The sequence below is a fragment of the Malus domestica genome, chromosome 08, assembly GCF_042453785.1.
Source record: "Malus domestica chromosome 08, GDT2T_hap1".
Lineage (NCBI taxonomy): Eukaryota > Viridiplantae > Streptophyta > Magnoliopsida > Rosales > Rosaceae > Malus > Malus domestica.
The window spans coordinates 30,329,267-30,350,625 of record NC_091668.1 but is presented as its reverse complement, the minus strand read 5'-3'; the positions used below and the strand labels follow the sequence as shown (position 1 = coordinate 30,350,625).

Genomic DNA, 21,359 nt, shown 5'->3' with positions numbered 1-21,359 from the left:
TTATGTTGTTGCCGATATGTAGTGATTTGGAATATTTCTGGATTTACTAGTTGATTTACATTTGATTTCATATTTATACATAGTATGATTTCCTGGAAACTATACAGGTATTACAGCGATGGGTTATATCGTTTAGAATGCCTTTATTAAAACTTTATTGTTAGGCCAACTCACTTTTGTTTTTTTTCCTATATATTCTAGTAGCAGAGTTTTCGTATCGACAAGGATTTATGTCAAGTCTTGGTATTGGAGATTGCCTTTGATGGTATGATTTTCAATCCACTCTACTGTACTTTACTTATGCTCTGACGTCACATGTGAAATGGGTTCATTTTCGCTCATAGCGCACTCTCGTATTTAGGCACTTTTAGGTTTAAATGTATTCACATATTCCAGATCACTACACTTTATGGCTTTGTCACCTTCCAGGTGTCGCCTAGCATAACCCGATTCGGAGTCCTAGTGGACAATCCAGGTCGAGATGTGTCATTAAACCTGAATTAGAACAAATGTTTAAAAATAACAACCCACATAGCTACTAGCTACTAATTAAAAATAAATTAACAACCAAACAAAAATTCATAAAAATTGAAAAGAATAAACATGCACTTAGCATTTAGAACTTAGGATCTCTCGTTAATTTTAAACAACAAAAACCATTAATTCTAATTAAACTTCTTGATCATTTAGCCAAATTTTATATATTTATACTCTTATGAAAAGAAATTGTAAAAATTGAAAAGTAAATAAGCACACATGATGTTTTGAACCCAAGACCTACTTATTAATTTCAAACAACAAAGCCACTAGTTCTAGTTAAATTTCTCTGTCTTTGAACCAAATTTTATAAATTTATACTCTTATGAAAATATATATAAATATACTACCCTAATAATTTTGGTGCCCCCAATTATTTTGGGCCCCGGACGGTCGCCCTACCAGCACTGGGCCTGGGCCTGCCCTGATTGATACATACCCCTTTATATCGAGGTTCACAATGTTAATATTGCAGTCTATTTACATCTATTTAATTTTATGAGTAATGCTAGGGGGATTGAATTTGTAAACTAAATGACATGAAAGTTAGTGATTAGATTATTACTTAATTGTTGATAATTGTGCTCATTTTTTATTGGTGACACCTCATTTAGTTTACTAATTTAATCTACAAATTTAGTCATCATAGCATTACTCTAATTTTATTGCGTGTTGTTTTTAGTACTTGAAAAAAGTCATTGTACACTTCAAACTCTCTAAATTTAGAAATTCAAATACACTTACGAAGAATGCACATACTTTTTTGGATTATCAATGTTGTTTGTACCATACTTGACTAATCGCGAAACTACCAAGCACCGGTCAACTTCGTAACTTCAAGGACCCACTAGGGATTCATGCTGAGGCACCCTTGTCAAAGCACAAGAGTTTCTCTCCACCTAGGAGGCCAATCACATCACAACACGTGTCAACATCAAAGTAAAGCTCTTAAAGTCCCACATTGACTGCAAACGAAAGCTGGATACTTTCCTCAACTTTAAAAGAAGACCATTCTCTTACAATTAAGGAGGAATGTCATTATTGTACTTAAACTAGTCATTAGAACTCACTAATGATGATTACGCTTAAACTTATGTATTTGAGTAAACCTTTCACTATCAATGAGAACTTCTCTACTCCGTGAAAGTAGCCAGATTAGGGTGAACCACATACATCTTGTGTTTGCTTCCATATCTCTATCTCTTTACATATTATCATCACTAGGTGACCAAAACAATCGAGCGAATGTCATAAACTTGACACTTTACATTGTTCCGAAATCTTCATTGCTTTTGTGCATCAACAAATGTCATCTCCAATTTTATTAAAGCTAGCCTTTTTATGTGAGGATGAAACAAAGATATAATTACACTAAGGGGGTGAGAGAATAAATTGCTATCGAACTTGTGATTCACGAGATTCGAACATAAAACCTCTCACTAACAAGTGAAGAGGATTACCACTAGGCCATAGTACTAAGTGACACCCTTATATTTTATGGTTAAGTGAAGGAATATGTGTTCATCAATTAGACAGGAGACATATATGAAATAAGCATAATAAACACTGGAAATAAAGATAAAACTATTGAGAATGTGTCCCACATTGATGGGAGAAGAGATATTGCATGGGCTTATAAAAAGTTGGGCTACTCATATTGCCAATTGGTTTTATGGTGGAACCCCAACTTTCTTCATGGTATCAAAGCAGGTTGTCCCACATGTGGCCATACGCGCTCCACGTCACCCTGTTGTGTTGTTCACGTGTTAGGCTCGAAAATTCGCCATACGTAGGGGTGTGCTGAGAATGAGTCCTACATTGATGATGGGAGGAAAGACCTTGCATGGGCTTATAAGAGGTTGGATTACTCCTCATATTGTCAATTAGTTTTATAATAAACGCCTCATTCTCTCTAAACCTCCCACCTTCTTGTGCTCCATCTACAAACATTGTTTTTCGTTGTCGTTTTGAGAGTTAGTGGCATACTTTTCCGGTATTTATCGTCGTTTTATATTGTCTTCATTTCCTTACATTTCCACTCTCCCTACCTTCATGCCATTCTTTTTCAAACCCAAACAACCACCCTCCCTCATCCCATCCCTCTACCTCATACTCACAATCCATTCCCACCACAACCTTCGCTACCCACCCCCCAACTGGAGTGCTAAAATTCCCTCGAGGCCTAGTGTGATGCGGCTTTAGCCAAAGCAAGGGTACTTCACGTACCCTCTTAACTTCACTCCCTTTCAAATAGTCTGGATCCTGTGGCTCTCTGTCAGTGTAGCGTGCCACTTATGGTGACCAATCCAATTGTAGTATACTTCTTGTTGCGGATTTGTAATTTTTGTGCAACGGTGCGTTGGTCAAATTGACCACTCCGTTGCTTTCTTCGTTGTAGTTGCCAAAGTAGCCGCCGGCAAGACGTTTGCTCTGGGCCTCTGGCCAGGGTGAAAAGTCATGTCCTTGCTAAAAATGGGGCGGAGTAGAATCCCTCCAAGTGAATTCATAAAACCGACCCGAAAAAACAAATTTTCAAATCCCTCCAAACAATCACCAAACGGGAAATTAATTAGAAAGCCCAATTCCCAAAACGTCGGCACCCGCTACTTTGACCTCACTAATCCAACGGCCCCAAAACCTTCTTCAAAAAACTAGGAACTAATCCTGACCCTCCGATCCTTCCTTTGTTTCTTAAGGGCTTACACCACACAGTACGTCAGTGCCGGTTCCCCTCCCACTCCTTCTGCAGTCGACTCACACACTAGTCTCACTTAATTCCGTCTCTCTCCTCTCTCTCTCTCTCTCTCTCTCTCTAGAATTCCAATTGCAGAAGCGGTTCTGCCTTTTATTGCAGCAGATCGGCCTCACTCGTTTCGATCCGCGTTTCTTAGGTTCGTTTCTCTTCTCAGCTTTATCCTTTTTTGTTCATTTAAATCAAAATTTTGTTCTTCGAAACGCTTCGCTCGTTGTTTTGATTGGTAGAAGCGGCTTGTTTTTGTGTGAAAATTAAATTAAAATTTCAACTTTTAATCTTTCAGTTCTTGCGTTTTTACATGAAATTCGACTATGAACCCCCTTTGATTTTCTTTTCTTTTTTTTTTGTCCGGAAATTATTGTTTGTTTGGATTTTTCTGCTTGTAATATCGTTGAAACCAGAGAGATTTTCTTGGGAAAAAGGGAAATTTCCTGGAAAATATCTTAAATCCTGAGATATTTTCCTTTGAAAATTCTTATTTATTTGTCCTCGTATTTTTCCGCTGAATTTTTTTCTTTTGAAAGAAAAAGGGAAGACGAAGACGACCCGCATGTCCATATCAGAAGGGAAAAGGGAATCTAATGCCAAAATCGAATCTTTTTTAGGCGTACCTAATTTCATGGCTTTGCTAATGTACGCCTGTTGCATACATTGCCCCCTCTTATTTTATGAATCTCATTTGAAATATAATCCCTAGTGTACTGGTAAAATTTTGTTATAAAAAGAAAAGAAACGGGTTAATTTCGTAGTGAAATTTTAATTAGAATTAATTAATTAATTTAATTGGAGAGTTTATTCAGTTGGGGTCACACACAGCTAAGGCTGATAAACCCTAGGAAGATAGTAGTGGTATTACTTTTTACTAACCCTAATTCTTTTTTCCTTCTCTGTTTTTTTTTTCGTCTTTGTTGTTCGGTTTTAGGCTGAATTGGGTTTTAAAGATTGGTAATGGCGGGCGAAAAGAAAATTGAGAAAGGTAATTATTGACCAACTCTTAGCCTTTAGTGGAATTTGTTTGAAGTTTTAGTAGACAATCATATTTGCAGGGTTTTATAGGTTTAAAGAATTTCTGGGTTTGTTTTAAATTATCCAATTAAGTGTTGGGAGCAAATTATTTTCGAAAAGCCTTAGGTATGTGCTGTCATGGAAGAAAATTTCATGAATTGTTTGTGTTGGATTGAAATTATATTTTGACACTGTTGTTGTATTTGATTCGCATAGCCGTTATGAAATTATTTTCTGTTTAGTCCCTTGTTTTTCCCTCGTCTTGAGCTTGTCTTTGCAAGTCTATGATGATTTGCTTGAAGTTCTATTCAATATGATTGACCGGTTGATTTCAATTTTTGCCTACCTAATTGAAAATTTTCTTTTGGGTTAATAGGTTTATCTTTTTTTTTATACTTGCATGGGCAAAGATCTTATGTTTTTCTTGACAATCTGTTTCCAGGAGAGCCTGTATCCACTGTACTGAAGGCAGATCCTGTTACTGGATTGAGTGATCAAGAAGTGGTATGTAAAACCTTTCTTTTCATGATGTTTCAATTTTTAACGATTTCTCTTTCTGTCCCTACTTCTTCCCCCCCCCCCCCCCCCACAAAAAAAAAAAAACCCAAACATCAAATGTCTTGATTGGATTTTTCCAATACCAATGTAGCATGTGTGTTTTTAATTGTATCCTTAAAGTTTGAATTTGCCGGTTGTGATGATTATATGTTTGGTGCTGAAAACACTAAAACATTCTCTGTTGTATAGAGAAGTGCATAACTTCAGTGGGAAAGGTTTGGTTCTAAAAGTTTGATGTATTGTTGGCTTAAATGGACTAGTCAGGTTGTTTCTTCATGATTCTGTGGTGCATCTCTGGTATGCCTTATGTGAATTTTCTAAACAATTTTTGTTGGCTGTCCATCTTCTCGAAGTGTTCTAGTAAGCTTTTTATTGGATTGCTTTATCTCATTCAAAAAAGTACTTTTGTTTTCTACATTTTATTTGTTTGTTTGCTTATTTATTTGGTCATGGGTCATGTTTTAGGTAATGTGTTGAGGTTCGGTCTTGACTATAATATTCTCAGTTCTGTTCTTCTCTATGTATCTCTCTTCCAGGTTTCTGGGAAAGGCGAAATACCATCCGATTCAAAGTCCATGTCTGCTTTATTGGATGCCACCTCTAGCATCAAAGGTGAGACCGATCAAGTCTCGGTTGGAGAGCATGGTGTTTACTATCCACCTACTAGCTGTTACAATTATTATTACCCAGGTTAGATGTCAAAATGGTTCTTTGTAATTGATCTGAATTTATTAGTGTAATAGAGTTCTACTAAAGCTGTGAATTTAGTGGAATTTTTAGTGGCGAATTGTATTAGTTTTGATCAATTAACTTCAATAGAGTGCTTAACTTGAGGTTCTAATTATATTACAATTGTAACTTCTTACTTGGGAAGAAAGAATTTCTTCTTTATGCATGTAAGCAACTTAAGATCTTTGTTGTTATCATCTTTTGCACGTATAGTTTTATTGCATTCTGATTATTTTACAGTGGCGATAACCATTGAAGAATACAATCTGTTTTTAAGGAAACCTTTGCTGCTGTACTAAAACTTACGTGTTCTGCAATCCATCTGTCTATTCTTGTCACTAAAATAAACAAATTTGTAGGAAGAGCGGTAAATGTCTATTCTTTAAGTGAGCTTGATTCCTGAATCTTTGTTTTGGATGTTTTGTTATTTGTAATGGTTGCAACTAGGCAATTAGCATAAGTATACAGTTCAAACATGAAACCCACAATAAAGTTTATGTTGTTGAAGAAGTGAAGCTTTATATTTTATCAAAACATGCAACCCTGTTATCAAATCGTGGAATAAAAAACGTGAACACTTTCAGAATTGTGTTTAATAGTCTGGTTTGTCTAAATTGTGCTTCAGTGAAAGTACCTGTTATTTCTTCAACTTAGATCCATTTTGGTACTCAAATTTTGAATTTCTTGCAGGTGCAGGATATACTGGATCATTTACGCAGATGGATGATCATGGTTATATGCACGCTAATAGTTCGCATACGGTATGGCTGTTTCAATCAGGTCTTGGGTGCTTGAATTTATTCATCAATGTGACCACTTCTAATTGAGCATGCAGTAATTTTATTATTTTCCTTGATGATGATCCAGGGTGCTCAGTCAGACAATGGTTCAATGCTGTATTACCTTCCCAGCTATAACCCATATGCCCCGGGAACTCTAATGGGAATGGACGGGCAAGGTGTTGGCCAACAGCAGTATTATCCTTCCTCGGGATATATGCAACCACCTGTTTCATATGGATCAGAAGCTGCGCCTTATTCTTGGGACTCAACATTTGGTGGAGACGTCTCGACTGCAGCAAATGCTGGTTCTGGAAATGTTAAGGCTGGACCTGGGTCAACTGCTTTATCTAGGTCAAATGGTTTTACATCGACTAAAGCCAATGGCCCTCTTACAAGCAAGTTTTCCAAGCCTCTCCCTCAGACACAACCTGGCAAGTCATTAAACAAGGTTCGGAAAAGAATTTCTGCAACTTTGGTTCAGGAATTTCTAAGTGTTAGAAAAGATTCCGGCATTTGCTTGAGCCATCAAATGGATGTTATGTGTTGCACGTCATTATAACTTTCCATATTTATTTGCTGATGTATAACAAGAACCTTCTAATTGTTAGTATAAATTTTATTCTATAGGTTCCTCATCTGGGCAATGATTTTTCAGCGGGTCTTTTGAAGGGCTACCCACCAGCAGGAAGATTCTCATCATATACTAACCAGAAATATGGTTTGTTTCCTCCTACTGGTCAAACATACTACCAATCAAATGGTAGAATTCTGAATGGAAATGATAGATTCAAGTCAAGGGAAAAATATAACAGGAATGAAGATTTTGAATCTTCAGCTGAGTTGACACGTGGTCCAAGGTCCCGCAACAAGAGTTCTCCATTAGACTCACCAATTGAGAAGGAAGAACTAGGAATCACTGTTCGTAGGGATAAATATAACCTACCAGATTTTCAGACAGATTATGAAAAAGCGAAGTTTTATGTCATCAAGTCTTACAGTGAAGATGATGTCCATAAGTCCATTAAATATGATGTTTGGGCCAGCACTCCCAACGGCAATAAGAAATTGGATGCAGCATTTCATGATTCTGAGTTGAAATTGAGAGAGACAAACACTCAGTATCCCATCTTTCTCTTCTTCTCGGTGAGTTTTGGTATATGCAATTTCTCTTGATTTTTGGGGTATAGAGTTTCATTATGTAGTATGCCCGGTCATGCACTGAGAATAAACTTTTATTATTGTTCTCAGGTAAACGGAAGTGGACAGTTTGTTGGTGTAGCTGAGATGATTGGACAGGTAGATTTTAATAAAGATATGGATTTCTGGCAAGTTGACAAGTGGAGTGGATTCTTTCCAGTAAAGTGGCATGTAATAAAGGACATACCGAACCCTCAGTTGCGGCACATTATCCTGGAAAACAATGACAACAGACCAGTAACTTTTACCCGGGACACTCAGGAGGTACTATTCTATTTTTGATCTCATGGGCAGCTGCATTTTTTCGTGACACATTATAGCTTCATTTTCCTTGTTTGCTCTATTGGATGTTCTCTGTTTCATTGTTATGACATGATTGTAATTAAGACTCTTTCACATGTATTATAATGTTCAGATTGGACACAAGCAAGGTTTGGAAATGCTGAACATTTTTAAAAGTTACACAGCTAAAACATCTTTGCTAGATGACTTTACGTTCTATGAAAATCGGGAGAAGTCTCTGCAAGCCAAAAGGAGCAATAAACCCGCAACTTTGAAGATGGAAAATTACGATAATGGTGATATAACTGTAAGTTTTATTTTCTTTGATTAATGCATTGTACTTTTAGATACGGCTTCCCTGAACTTTTCTAATTCCATTAACCTCGTTTTGCAGAAGCATATGAATGCTGGAGGGAGAAACATTGATGTTGAGTCAGGTGGGATGAGGATGGGTTCTCTCATCTCGCTCACGAAAAATATGAATCTCAACGCCTGCCCGTGACGAGAGCGGTGCTACTATTAGGCATTTTACGAGTTAGCCTCAATCTTCAGGTCTAGAAGGTTTTGATTCTTAGGATCTTTTTTTTACCCTTTAATTCTAAGCTATATTTTTGTTTTCAATCTTTCATTCTAAAGCTGGTTTGTGAGTTTAGTTTTTGTGGTTGGCTTATTTTGCTGTTTGAGTTTTAAGTTGAATTTCTTGTGAGCAAGTTGTCCTAGAAATCCATGTTTTTCTGTTCGTTCTATCATGAAAGTTTGATTTTTTTCAATAGAGTTTGTGTTGTTCCTTGCTTTTACTTTTGGAAGCAGCATAGGCCGACTCGACTTATTTAAGATTGCCCCAGTCATGCTTTGTCTCTTGCTCGGGTTTTTGGTTAAAGTGAACGGTACCAGAAGTTTTTCGTTAAAGTTCCCATGGTTAAATGGTGGGCAGCAAACGACCAAGGTGTATTTATACATTCAAAACGCAAAACCAAACCCTAATAGGACTTAATGTTCAAATAGAAAAGGAATTAAACAATTAACAAAGTTGCAAAGTATTCCTAAAACCGAAAACGTTGCCTTGGGATGGTACGATGTTTTTTGGCAAAAATTGCCCTTATGTCACGAGCGAAGCTGGTGTGTTTTGATCCTTGCGTCGTTTTCTTCAAAAGACAAATTATAAGCCTTATTCCGACACAGGTGACCCGACCCGCGTACCAGCAGCCTTGCTGCCAGTTTTGCGTCTTCCGAGCTACTTTTCAATCCACTCTGCCATCTGTTCTACGTTATCTTATTTGAATTTGTTCCTCCTAGGTCTCTCCATACACAATGGTTTACTAGTTTGACTCTCGTTCGGATGATGAATTTAAATTGTTTTGACATTCACTGGGAAGGGGATGTGGCTGCGGATCATTTCACTGACATCAGTTTATCTTCTTCATCATTGGTTGTGGCTCTCCGTCAGTGGTTCTTGCTTCTTTGCATTCGGATTTTCTTGGCTTGCCTAGTTTTTTATTTTTGAATTAGTGTGGATCATACAAGTTAGGCACGCTCTGATGTGATTTTCCAACTTTTTCCAAAACCATTCATTATTATAATCATGTTGCAATTAATTACAATTACTCCATAGTCTTCCAACTTTTTGATACTAGCTACGACCCTCAGGGCCTCAGTAAATTGGCAACGGTTTATAGTCTTCCGACTTTCCTTGCCTGACGGCTGCGCCAAGTCGCTTGTATGGAAGAAGCTGCTAAGAGCTCCCATTGCTCCGGCCTAGGATCCTCCGAGTTGGACATCTCCTTGCTGAAATGCCACCAGAGTCTAGAGACTACACACTTCACGTCGACGGCAATGAGAGCAAAGGCTTCAACTTTGGTGTGGGACTTAACAGTTCTGGTCGAGATGGGAATATCAGAAAACGAGGAGGATTTTATTGCCCAACTTAGAAGTTGTTCGCCATAGAAGTCGCTTTTCTGAAGACATCCATTGCCTCCAGTGTTGCTAGACGACGATGAGTAGATCCATGCAATGCCTTGTGTGATGAATAACATCTTATCAAGTGGCTCCCCTTCTCGGACAATAAAACTATCCTCGGCATACATTACTTGCTTAAGGTTCCCACATACTGCTTGCAATACTTGTTCATCCAAATTATGAAGCAAAGGAACCTAATCAAGATTAAGATACAATTCATATCATGCATATGTTTAAGAAAACTTAAAAGAGAGGAATTAATTCAGTAGGAGCATCAATATTAAACGCTTTTTCTTCTTCGATCATTTCCAAATTACAATTGAATTTCTTAAATGATCAAATTCTCATCATGGATATCTGATCTGATCATTATTTCTTTTGGTAAAACTGTGTGTCAAAAGACCCTTATTAGAAAAACAACTGTTAACAAAATGGGTCTAAGGAAACCCCATCATCCTAAAAAATCAACCTATCCACAAAAGCAGGAGGCTCATCAAAAACATGGAGACCATTATTTCCTTGATAAATATTCAATATATCATAGATAATTGATTTTGATCACCTTAGCAATTGTTATTTGTTTTTCAATGATTTTTGCTGATTTCCCTCTTTATTTGATTCTTTTGATAATGATCTAGTAAGTTTTCCAGTAAAATAAATCTTTATACTCAATTTCTTATCTAAACAAAAATAACGTACTTTCTTAATCGTATCCATGCAGAGATGGTGCTTTATGGATTTTCTGACACGCCATTGTAGCATAGAGAATAAGTGCTCCATATCAACATCTTTGTTTCCTTTCAATATTTGTTCTATGTTTTTCATGATTCCTGTCTTCATATGCTTATCACGGATACCATTTTTGTCCATCCACATATGTATATCTACCCTTTTCCTTTGCGTCTTCATAGATAACACTGAATTTAGTCTTTTTTCCTCTGATTTCATAGTTGCCAACTGAATGAATGTCTGCAATTCTTACACGAAAACAAGTTCTTTTGTTATTCACAAAATGTTGGACTATTAGGGATATGCATGCATGCATCAATGGGATTTAGGGTTGGTTTAGAAGTGCTTTCAAAATGACTAAAAGTGTTTTTGATGAAAATATTTTTGGAGTCAATTCTGGAAAAACACTTGAATTGCTCATACAAGAAACATATAACTGGTGCGTTGCAGGAAGCACTTCTAGTGACTTTGAAACCCAAAAACACATTTTTTTTTCTAAAAGCGCTTTCAATTATTTTAAACACACTTCCAAATAAGCTCTTAATGAAATTGAGTTTTATGTTGAAAGGCAAACAACACAAAATTAATAAAGTTCATATGAGTAGTTTGGCAATGGTTAGACAATAACCATGGGCTTTTTTTTCTTCTAAATATAACGATATAATTATATTGTAACGATATACTCATATTAAGGGGTCGGAATTTGGACTAAGCAACACAATATATAGGTCTTCCACGATAATTTGGTTCGAACTCGTTATCGATAAAAGTCAAACTTAAAACCTTTTCTTACACTTTAAAATAATATCACTAGTCTATATTATTGAATGAAAGATCATGTACTCACTCAATTAAACATTGAACACCGGTTGTTCAGTGTGACCCTAATACAATCAAGTAATGTGACTTAGTCCACTTGTTAGTTGTTATAATATAGATGTACTATCCAATATGTTTTTGTCATTTTAGGCATAACGCATAAATAAAGAGAAGACATATTTTAATATGAGTAGATTAATAACACATATGCTAATGAAACTGAGAAGTCTCAAGTATGGGAGTCGGATCCTGCTCGTGTTATAACTTGAAATTAATTACCTTTTTTCTAACTAGCCAATGAGCACACTCTGTGTGTGTGAACAATTTCATTTTATTTTTTGTTTTTAGGAGTGTGATTAGTTTTTAAAATTTTAAAGAGCATGAAAAAAATATGATGGTGGGACAATTTCTCTTAATAAGTGCATATTTTATCTTAGGGTAAAAGACTGTTTACTACCCTCATGTTTCGTGGTTTTCAACATTTAGTACATCAAGTTTTTTTCGTCTCAAAGTCATACTTAATGTGTAAATTTTGGAACAGTCTCACACATCCGTTAGTCAAACTGTTAAGTCTCCCATTAACTGTGACGTGACGCCTATGTGGACACTAACTGAGCGCCACGTGTCATCCACATGGAAATTAAAAATAAATTATTTATAAAATAAATAAATAAAGTTATATATATATATATATATATATATATATAACCTTCATCTTCCCTAGATTCGGAGGAAGAAGAAGAAGAAGAAGAAGAAGAAGGAGAAGGAAGAAGGAGAAGAAGGAGGAAAAAAAAAAAAAGTTGCAGTTGGAGGAAGAAGAGGAAGAAGAGGAAGAAGAAGGAAGGATAAGGAGGAAGAAGAAGCAGAAGAAGAAGGAGAAGGAGAATGAGAAGGAAAAGAAGGAGAAGGAGGAAGGGAAAAAAAAGTGAAAAAAAAAAGTTGCAGTAAGAAGAAGAAGAAGAAGAAGAAACATGGATGACACGTGGCACCCAGTCGGTATCCACTTGGGCGCCATGTCACAGTTAACGGGAGACTTAACAGTTTGACTAACGGATGTATGAGAATGTAAAAAAAAAAAACATGGATGACACGTGGCACCCAGTCGGTGTCCACATGGGCGCCACATCACAGTTAACGAGAGACTTAACAATTTGACTAACAGATGTATGAGACTGTCCCAAAATTTACACTTTAGGTATGACTCTGAGACAAAAAAAACTTGATGTACTAAATGTTGAAAACCACGAAACATTAGGGTAGTAAACAGTCTTAATATTACATAATTACTGTTTTATCCTCCTTATGTAAATATTGTATATCAAAAGTGAGGGTAAAATAAGAAAAATAGAGATATGATTGTCATTTTATCAAAAGATACAAAATTACTATTTTGTCCTCCTTATGTAAGTATTGTGTATCAAAAGTGAGGACAAAATAGGGAAAAGGGGCAAAAGATACAAAATAATTATTTTGCCCTCCTTATGTAAGTATTATGTATCAAAAGTGATGGTAAAATTAGAAAAAAAGTGGCAAAAAGTTGATAAGGAGGGTTCTCTTAATAATAGTATTGTGTATCAAAAGTGAGGGTAAAATAGGAAAAATAGGGATATGATTGTCATTTTATCAAAAGATACAAAATTACTATCTTGCCCTCCTTATGTAAGTATTGTGTATCAAAAGTGAGGGCAAAATAGGAAAAAGGTGGCAAAAGATACAAAATTACTATTTGGCCTCCTTATGTAAGTATTGTGTATCAAAAGTGAGGGCAAAATTAGAAAAAAAAAAAAGTGGTAAAAAGTTGACAAGGAGGGTTTTCTTAATAATAGTATTGATAACACCATTATAGTAAGCACATCTTTTAACTTGAAAATTTTCATAAATCCCTATTACGGTGTTCCTAAAACCCTACAATAAGTACCTAATACCATATACAATAAGAAAAAGATACGAAAAACAAACGTTGGACGGATTAATTTGTTACCAACCTGCACATTCCCAAGAAGGTGTAGAAACAGTAGCAAACCCATGACACAAATAAGAATTGCAAGTCCGTTTTCCCACGCATAAGTACTCGTTTGAAGATTCTGACCAAAAGAACTGCAAAATTTCAGAAGCAATGTTTGAAATACTAATGTCAAAAGCTTACCATAAATACATATATATAATAAGTATAAATCCCGTTCTCTCGGTCACCAAGCATCAAGAATTCGTATTCATTCACTTTGTATTTAATAACAAAAGTTAAGATTAAAACATAAAAAACACATCGATTTATTGCCCACCTTTAATATCAAATTCAAAAATGTGTAGTCAGGCTTCTATTAGTTACTTGATGAAAAAAAAAAAAATTTATATAGTAAGTAAATCTACGAACCTTAAATTTCGCAGAGCCCACCAAATAGAGTAAATGATCTTTGGTGGAATGTTCATTGACCGCGTGGTACCAGACTCGAGGGCACTACTAAACATTCCAAAATCAAATAGGGTTGCATTTGTTGGATTGGTAGGACACTTTTCACCAAGGAAGGAGATATTTCTTGAAGTTGTAGTAGTGGCACCATCACATAAATATGTAGACATGCATGCTGGAGTTGTAGGATGATGCATACAAGCACGATGCCAACATGATATCTCTCGTTGAATAGAATAGAAGTACCAAAAGGCTCCTGTTATCTAAAACACCAGCAAGTTACGTAGTTAGTAATTAAAACAAGTACAAGAAGGCTAAGTTCTTGAAAAATGAAGGATTAATCACATTTTGCGCTTGTGTGATTTTGGACCGATAACAATTTGGTTCTCATTCATTAAAATTGGCAAAATGAATTAAAAACATATTAGACTAGCTATTGGTTTCTTGGTCCACTAAAACTATCAAGTTGACTACTATTTTTTTTCTCTGATTGGTGTCATGTGTTGCCATATTTATGGGGTTAACTAGGGTTTTCTTTAGAAAGTTTCTTATATATTGTTCATAGGTTTTTTTTAAAGATTATTTTTCTGATACAACGATATTGGAGTTTGATTAAGCTACATAGTGGACCAAAATTTGTTGTTGTTTATGAAAGTCGAATATAAGACTTCTCATTTACAAATTGAAGATGAATGTTACTAGACAACATTTTTAAGAGAAAACTTTGAGCAAAGCAAAAAAAATACTAAAATAAAAGGAAAGATTAAAGAAATTATATATGAGAATTAATGTAATTGAAACTTACATGACTAGCAAGAATGTAGAGAAAGAAATTGAATGCCCCTTTAGCCCATTTTCCAGTGTTTGGCTTAAGTTTCTTAGAGGTCAAGTGAATCCGATACACCTTTGGTAGATATTGAAGGAGAAGAAACGCATTCAAAATCTTACTCCTTTTGTAAAAATACTCAAAGCCATTCAGATCTAGAAAGAACAACAATATTGCCACCTACACAAATTGAAAGGTTTAAATTAGAGTCAAGAGTGTTATATATCGAAGAGAAATCATCTAGTTACACATTGGATAATATGATTTGTTTGTATCCTATATACTTTATCAATTCCGAAATTACCGAGTACCTGTGAACTTTGGTACCGGTTGGTATGCAGACATGACGGGACAGAACGGAATGGAATGGGACGGAACGGAACGGAGAGAGAGCAAAGATGCCCTCGGATGGAAACGAGGAGGAAGAAGAAGGAGACGGAGATGTTATAATTTTGTGTTCTACGGATGTGGAACGAGTCGTTCCAGGGGGTGAGGTGGAACGAAAATTTATCCAAAACTCGTCCCGTGGAATAGCGCGTTCCACCCGTTTTAGGCGCACCAAACGTGAGACAAAACGCCTCGTCCCACTTCGTTCCATCCCGTCTCACGTACCAAACGGTACCTTTATACCTTTAGAGATCTATGGAATGATTCGTGTTGAGGCACCCCTGCCAAAGCACATGAGTTTTGCTCCAACCGGGAAACCAATCATAACACGGCACCTGTCAACATCAGAATAAAGCTCCTAAAGTCCTACATCAACCACGAACGAGAGTAAGCGACTCTCCTCAACTATAAAAGGAGACCATTCTCCTAGAATTACTCCCTAGTGCTATTATTCCACTTAATCCATTATTAGAACTTACTACTAATGATTGTGCTTAAACCTTTGTGTTACGTAAATTTTACATTATTAATGAGAACTCTACCCTCGTGGACGTAGCCCAACTTGGGGTGAACCATGTATATCTTGTGTTGGTTTCCAAATCTCTATCTCAATCATGTATATATTGTGTAATTGTTTCTTTATCTCTATATCTTTACATATTTACCTACACTTAGTGACCGAAGCAACCTTGCGAAAGTCATAACTTGACACTTTACGTTGTTCCAAAGTTCATCAGTTTTGTGCATCACAATGAGTTAGAAATAATGTGGTTCAAAAGTTATAAAGAAAATTATGACAATATTAACGAAAAAAAAAAAGTTTTTCGTCCTAATGTAGAGTGACATAAACAGTTAAAAGCGGTGTGTCATTAAATGGGCACACGTCATCTAAACTGCATGTTTTAGCCACTCACCGTCATATAGCAGAAACAGCCAATCGATAAAAATTTTCTGGGCAAACATTTTACGTACCAAAATGTTTAGGTTTACCTGTGGGATGGGAAGAATGGCGAGAAAGTCAACTAAGATGGAGATGGCCACAGCAGTAGTGTTGGTACTAGTAACACGAACTTCATGTAAAATATGTATCATGAAAGTCATATCCGTGAGTGAACGTAAGAGGAGAGCTACAGTCCTCAAACTCGTGTCCTTCCGTATGCATTTCTTCTCCTCAACAACGACCGGAATGTAAAAGAAGAAAGGATCGAGCGAGACTGCAATCGCACATGAAATCACAAACATCTTAGACCATATTACGCCGAAGCGCCCCCGTGGATCAAGAATTTCCTTCACGGTTGCCCCTTTTCCCGTCTTGGTTGATGAACGTGAACGTCCTCCATCTGTTCTAAAGTAATTAGTTAATTGTCTCCCGATGCTGTTATTTTGAGAACCTGCAGTGCTGCATAAACAATAGAAAGATAAATAAAAGTATAAAAATATGTTTATCGCAAAAACAATTGCAGTCTCATCGAATTGGATAAAAAAGAATGCACGAACGAATTAATCCGTCGTAGAACTGTGCTAGGAACCAACAAAAGTGAGCTTAAGTTGAAAAAATAATAAAAGATGAAAAAAAAAAGCATATTAATTATTCGTCGACTGACCTCTCAGTTCCCCGTGTCCAGTTCTCAATATCTAAAGCCACTGTGGGGGCAGCCATAAGCTCAAGCTGCTACACCGAATTAACGAGCTTAATAATTCTTAAAAGGATAATATTTCTTGGGGTCTCAGGATCCCATATACTAACTTCTGAAACGGATAAGGTCAACTGGTCAACCACGTTTCATTTCGAAACCCTTTAAACGACATAAAACCAAACAACCATTAAGTATTTTTACTATATCCAAACACCCCTCTTCTCTCACACCAGAAAATGACCAAACAAAACAGACCTCTCCCATCATGACCAGCCACAGTACTCGTCCTTCCCGAAAATGCAAAATAAATGTATTATATAACGAACAACTTGCCTGTACAAAAATTCGATTCCTTCCAATGTAATCATATGAAACCAAGTATTTCATTGTTTACTTATTTCTGACTATTTCATAGGCTTGTAAAAAAAATTTACTTGTATATATATTTGATATATATGAATAAATGTATTTCGTTGTTTGACCTATTCATTACAAATTGGAGACTCTAAGAAAAGAATTAGAGTACTTGGATTTAACGGAAGACGTGACACATAACAGAGCATAATGACGTTATAAGATTCATATAACCGACCTCATTTAATGAGAAAAGACTTTGTTGTTGTTGTATATAACAAACTCAAAGTATGTGATGTAATATAGCATCTGGAAGATCTGTAATAAATTTGTATACTCCAAGACCAAGACTCCAATTTGTATAGCATCCGGAAGATCTGTAATAAATTTTTGTATGTATAATCCCAAGACCAAGACTCCAATTTGTATATGCACCATGCTAATTAATTAGTAATTAACCTGACAAGTTGGATATAATAAATACATTTTACCTATTCATGCCAGCAGGGCAAGTTGTTTTTGACACGCCCCGACCCTGATATTCCCCGAATACCAGGATAGACACGTGCTGGCCGACACCCGAGGGTGACGAAAGCCATTAATTGATACAAAAGCTAAGAATAAGAAGTAAATAAGGGTTATGAATTTAAAATACCCTGAATTAATAATTTAGGAACGTGTTCAGAACATACAACTAAACTTAATCACTAAAAAGAATTAAGATAAAATTTAAGGGAACTTTAACGAAAAGCACCCGGTACTGTTCACTTTAACAAAAAACCACATTTTTACACTAAAAAGTCAATCCTGGTACTATTCACTTTACCCTTTATTTTGTCCTTATCATTAAAACTCAAAGTTTTCAAGCCATTTTCATTAGTTTTCCTAAAATTTAATGAATAAAGGAGTGAGTCCTACATTCGAGAAGATCCGAAGATGCTGCTGCGGAAGTGTATTGACGCCGGGATTATGTGCCTTGATTCTAAGTCCTGAATGGGGACGCAAAACAAAGGTGAGTGGACCAAGTTCATATATATAATAATAATAAAATAGTTATCAAGATACTAACCCCCACAGTTTATATAATGAAAACTACTAGCATAATAAATGATGGATTTAATAAAAATCCTAGCATGCCAAAAATATCTCAAAAGCTATATCGCGGAATATCATCGCGTAAAACCAAAGCATGAATCGTCTCACAGATCGTCTCGTAAACGTAGTGTGCTGCTAGTAAGATCACTGAATAAACATAACTCCCGGCCCAATGCCTGCACCTAAGTCTCTGTGCCCGTAGCCAGAGATAACTCCCCCCCGGCCCAATGCCTGTCACCGTGTCCCTCAGCCTTTCGCTAGGGATTATTTCTCCCGGCCTAAATGCCAACACCAGATCCTCGCCCCAGGCGGCATAGTGTCCACTAGGTACGCACAAATAGTTACGTCTCTCTTAAATAACCACTTCATAGCATAGGTTACCGATCATCGTCTACACTATAAAGAGGGGTTCAAAAATATGTTCTAGCATCCTATCGTCATCTATCAGATAGTCTACCAGTTCATGGTTTTAATAGAAAATACGATATATTAAAATATAGCTCAATATAGGCTAACAATTAATTCCTCACCAAAACACGAGACGATAATCAATATATTAAATCACATAAATCAAATCATAAATCCGTAGGCATGCTAATCATTTATGCAATTAAATTATCAAATCATGTAATTTTAGAAGGGGTTCACTCACAGTATTTAGTTGCCAAAAGCTGCGCCACTAGCGAAGACGGAAACGTCACAATAATTGCCCTTAAGCACATAAAGAGTCCAATAAATAAAACTATATAATAGCAATTGAATTTGGGAAAACAGACATTGGAAACAGATTCAGAACGTCGAATTACCCTAAGAAGGGTCCCGGACGAAAACCCGAAAAGTCAACCCTAAAGTCAACGTTGACCGGAGGTAAACGGTCAATTTAGGTCTAACGGGTTTTAGGCTTGAAATCCGGATTATGGTTTAGGTTAAATAGGATTAGGATTTATTGGGTTTTAGAAACCTAGGGTTTTTGGGTTAAAAGGGTTTCAGGGTGAAAAGGCTTTAGGGTGAAGAAATGGGGTTTGGGCTTAAACTCAAACACACACACACACCACAAACACACACACACACACACGGGCTGCACACACACACAAGGCAGCTGGCCTTAAGGCCTCACAAAAACAAACAGGGCTTTAAGCCCTTTGAATTAAACCGGCCCAAGGCCAAAATATATATGAGGCCCGAGGCCTTTAGGGGTTTTAAAAACAAAACGAACAAAATTAAAAACTAAAAGGGGCTGGGGGTTTTGGGCTAAGACAACACGGGCCTAAGGCCCGAGGGGTTTTCTAAAGGGCCTGAGAGGCCTAGTTTTGCCGAAGAAGAAGGCCGGAGATTCGGCCTGAAAACCACCCAACTTTAAACGGCTATAACTTTGTCACTACTCAACGAAATCAAGCGAGACAAAAACAAAAGTTGTAATCCTCGAAGAGACGAAGAGAATGGTACCTCACACGACGTCTAACTCGCCGTGGTCTGGCCGGAAAATGCCTCGAAAGCTTCGGAGGTCGCCGGAAACTGGGTAAAATTCAAATGAGTATAACTTCTTCAATACTCAACGAAATTGAGTGAAACAAAAAGGAAAGTTGTAGTACTCAGAGAGACGAAGAGATTGATACCTTGCACGCCGGCCAACTTGCCGTGGTTTGGCCGGAAATGACCTCGAAAGTCGCCGGAGTCGTCGGGGGGAACTTGGGTGTTCTCTGGGCGTCCCGGAGCTTCGCCGAGACGGGGGAGAGAGAAGAAAGTTCCTGAGATGATGGTGGTGTCGTCTTCGTTGATGTGGTGTGGAAGTGAGGGTGTGTGGTTTTGGTTCACGGGGAGAAGGAGAGAGTGCTGAGAAAGAGCACGGGAGAGATGGAGAAAAGAAGAGAGAGACCAGGAAAACACACAAAAAATAAAATAAAATAAAACAAGGTGGGCCCCACGGGCTCACCAATTAAGAATTACAACTATTTTTAAAATAAAATGGGGTTGGAGCGTTTCAGTTTTAATTCTGGAGCAGCTGGTCAATAATGTACAAAGAATATTGACAATTTGAGCAGTGGCCCTCTTGTCCCCCAAGGCTCCCTCTAGTATATTCCCCCTTCACCAACCAAAACAATTAGTTTGGTCCTTACCAACAGGAAAAAGAAATTAGTTTGGCCAAATTGAAAAGATTAATGCTTGGGAGATCCAATAATTATATCATATTACTATATTAGTGTATCATTATATGTGACAAGAGATTCATACAATTAATATATTTATTTAAATAAATTCATTAATTGATGTGACATGTATAAATCACTTGCCACATGTGATGATGCACCAATGTGGTCTCCCTAACATTTTTTCAATTGAATATCATTTAACCAATTGATTGTTGACCCGATCGTTTCATTGTTTTCCAACGAATTGGTCTTGTCTATTTTTTCTATGTCACAATTAGATACTAAAACGCTTTTTTGATTTGGATGAATTTATGTAAGGATGATCTTTAAATGAAGATCTACAAAGTGAACGGTTCAAATCATGCGAAAATATTGTAGAGTCAACCCAAATGCGTGATCAACATCGTATTAAATTTGTTTATGCTCAAAACTACTGGGTGGCCAACAAAAACTAGTACGGTTAACCCTTTGTGGGCTTGGAATATAAAGCTACATTATGAACAAAATAATTTAAATGGTTCACCCAGAAAAATGGGTTATGTCAATTGTAGTGATTTGATATACATTTGTTGTGGATTAGAATAACACTTTACCATCTTGTATAGGCCCTAAGTGAGCCACAAAGGTCTTGGGTCTTTAATTTTCTCACTGCCCTATCATTTAATGGGTTAAAGACGTAGATACGACCTACAAGCTATTTCTCCATTATTCATATAACACGTGGAGAGAAGTGATATTTGCTCAGAGCTAACTGCATGGTTTCCCAGGTCGACTTGTACTGAGTGGTGTGCGCACCGCTCGCCCAAGAGTGGTTGGAAAGTACTTTAGCCGATAGTTGTGCCTGACAACATTTACATCTCTTCATAGACTTTTTTTCCTGTCGACAAACCTATCCATTGAGCTGGTTGGCTAGGAGTTGTGTATAGACAAACCTATCCATGGAGCTTCATGCTAGATAGTTGTCAAGTTTGCCAACCAGCTCGAACGGTCGGAAAGTACATTTAGTTTCAGTGCTCATCTCTCTTTAGTGGATTTTTTTTAGGGAACTTTAACAAAAAGCATCCGGTACTGTTCACTTTAACGAAAAACCACATTTTTACACTTTTTCATTAGTTTTCTTTTTTTTTTTACTTTGGTTTTTTGGCATTTAT

At 36.7% G+C, this 21,359-nt stretch overlaps 2 protein-coding genes across 15 annotated transcripts; one reads left to right on the top strand and one right to left on the bottom strand.

Moving 5' to 3' along the window:
- Positions 1–2,755: 2,755 nt before the first annotated feature.
- On the top strand, positions 2,756–8,615 carry LOC103411049 (YTH domain-containing family protein 1-like). 6 transcript variants are annotated; one of them, XM_029106279.2, is made up of 10 exons: positions 2,965–3,428; positions 4,215–4,268; positions 4,740–4,801; positions 5,392–5,545; positions 6,281–6,345; positions 6,452–6,814; positions 6,994–7,509; positions 7,615–7,827; positions 7,979–8,152; positions 8,240–8,615. In XM_029106279.2, the coding sequence occupies exons 2-10, from the start codon at positions 4,241–4,243 to the stop codon at positions 8,345–8,347; spliced, it is 1,683 nt and encodes a 560-aa protein (XP_028962112.2). In that variant the 5' UTR covers positions 2,965–3,428; positions 4,215–4,240; the 3' UTR covers positions 8,348–8,615.
- Positions 8,616–9,398: 783 nt separating this feature from the next.
- LOC103421395 (cyclic nucleotide-gated ion channel 1-like) lies at positions 9,399–19,981 on the bottom strand. 9 transcript variants are annotated; one of them, XM_029107410.2, is made up of 11 exons: positions 19,675–19,981; positions 19,505–19,573; positions 18,711–18,769; positions 17,882–17,952; positions 16,577–16,721; positions 15,963–16,371; positions 14,565–14,765; positions 13,724–14,022; positions 13,335–13,446; positions 10,501–10,770; positions 9,399–9,995 (listed from the first exon to the last, which is right to left on the bottom strand). In XM_029107410.2, exons 5-11 carry the CDS (start codon positions 16,630–16,632, stop codon positions 9,516–9,518), a joined length of 1,827 nt encoding a protein of 608 aa, XP_028963243.2. In that variant the 5' UTR covers positions 16,633–16,721; positions 17,882–17,952; positions 18,711–18,769; positions 19,505–19,573; positions 19,675–19,981; the 3' UTR covers positions 9,399–9,515. The 9 variants fall into 9 exon arrangements, with proteins under 9 accessions (XP_028963243.2, XP_070682700.1, XP_070682699.1 ...); XM_070826599.1 differs by lacking the exon at positions 10,501–10,770; XM_070826598.1 differs by lacking the exon at positions 16,577–16,721.
- Positions 19,982–21,359: the final 1,378 nt, after the last annotated feature.

Coding starts and splice junctions, on each gene's coding strand:
- LOC103411049 (XM_029106278.2), top strand. CDS start 4,241: ATGGCGGGCGAAAAGAAAATTGAGAAAG. Junction 7,828..7,978: donor TTACCCGGGACACTCAGGAG/GTACTATTCTAT, acceptor TATAATGTTCAG/ATTGGACACAAGCAAGGTTT. Junction 8,153..8,239: donor ACGATAATGGTGATATAACT/GTAAGTTTTATT, acceptor CTCGTTTTGCAG/AAGCATATGAATGCTGGAGG.
- LOC103421395 (XM_029107409.2), bottom strand. CDS start 17,994: ATGAACTTGGTCCACTCACCTTTGTTTTGCGTCCCCATTCAGGACTTA. Junction 16,372..17,881: donor ATCTTCGGATCTTCTCGAAT/GTAGGACTCACT, acceptor TTGTTTATGCAG/CACTGCAGGTTCTCAAAATA. Junction 13,447..13,723: donor TGGGCTCTGCGAAATTTAAG/GTTCGTAGATTT, acceptor GAAATTTTGCAG/TTCTTTTGGTCAGAATCTTC.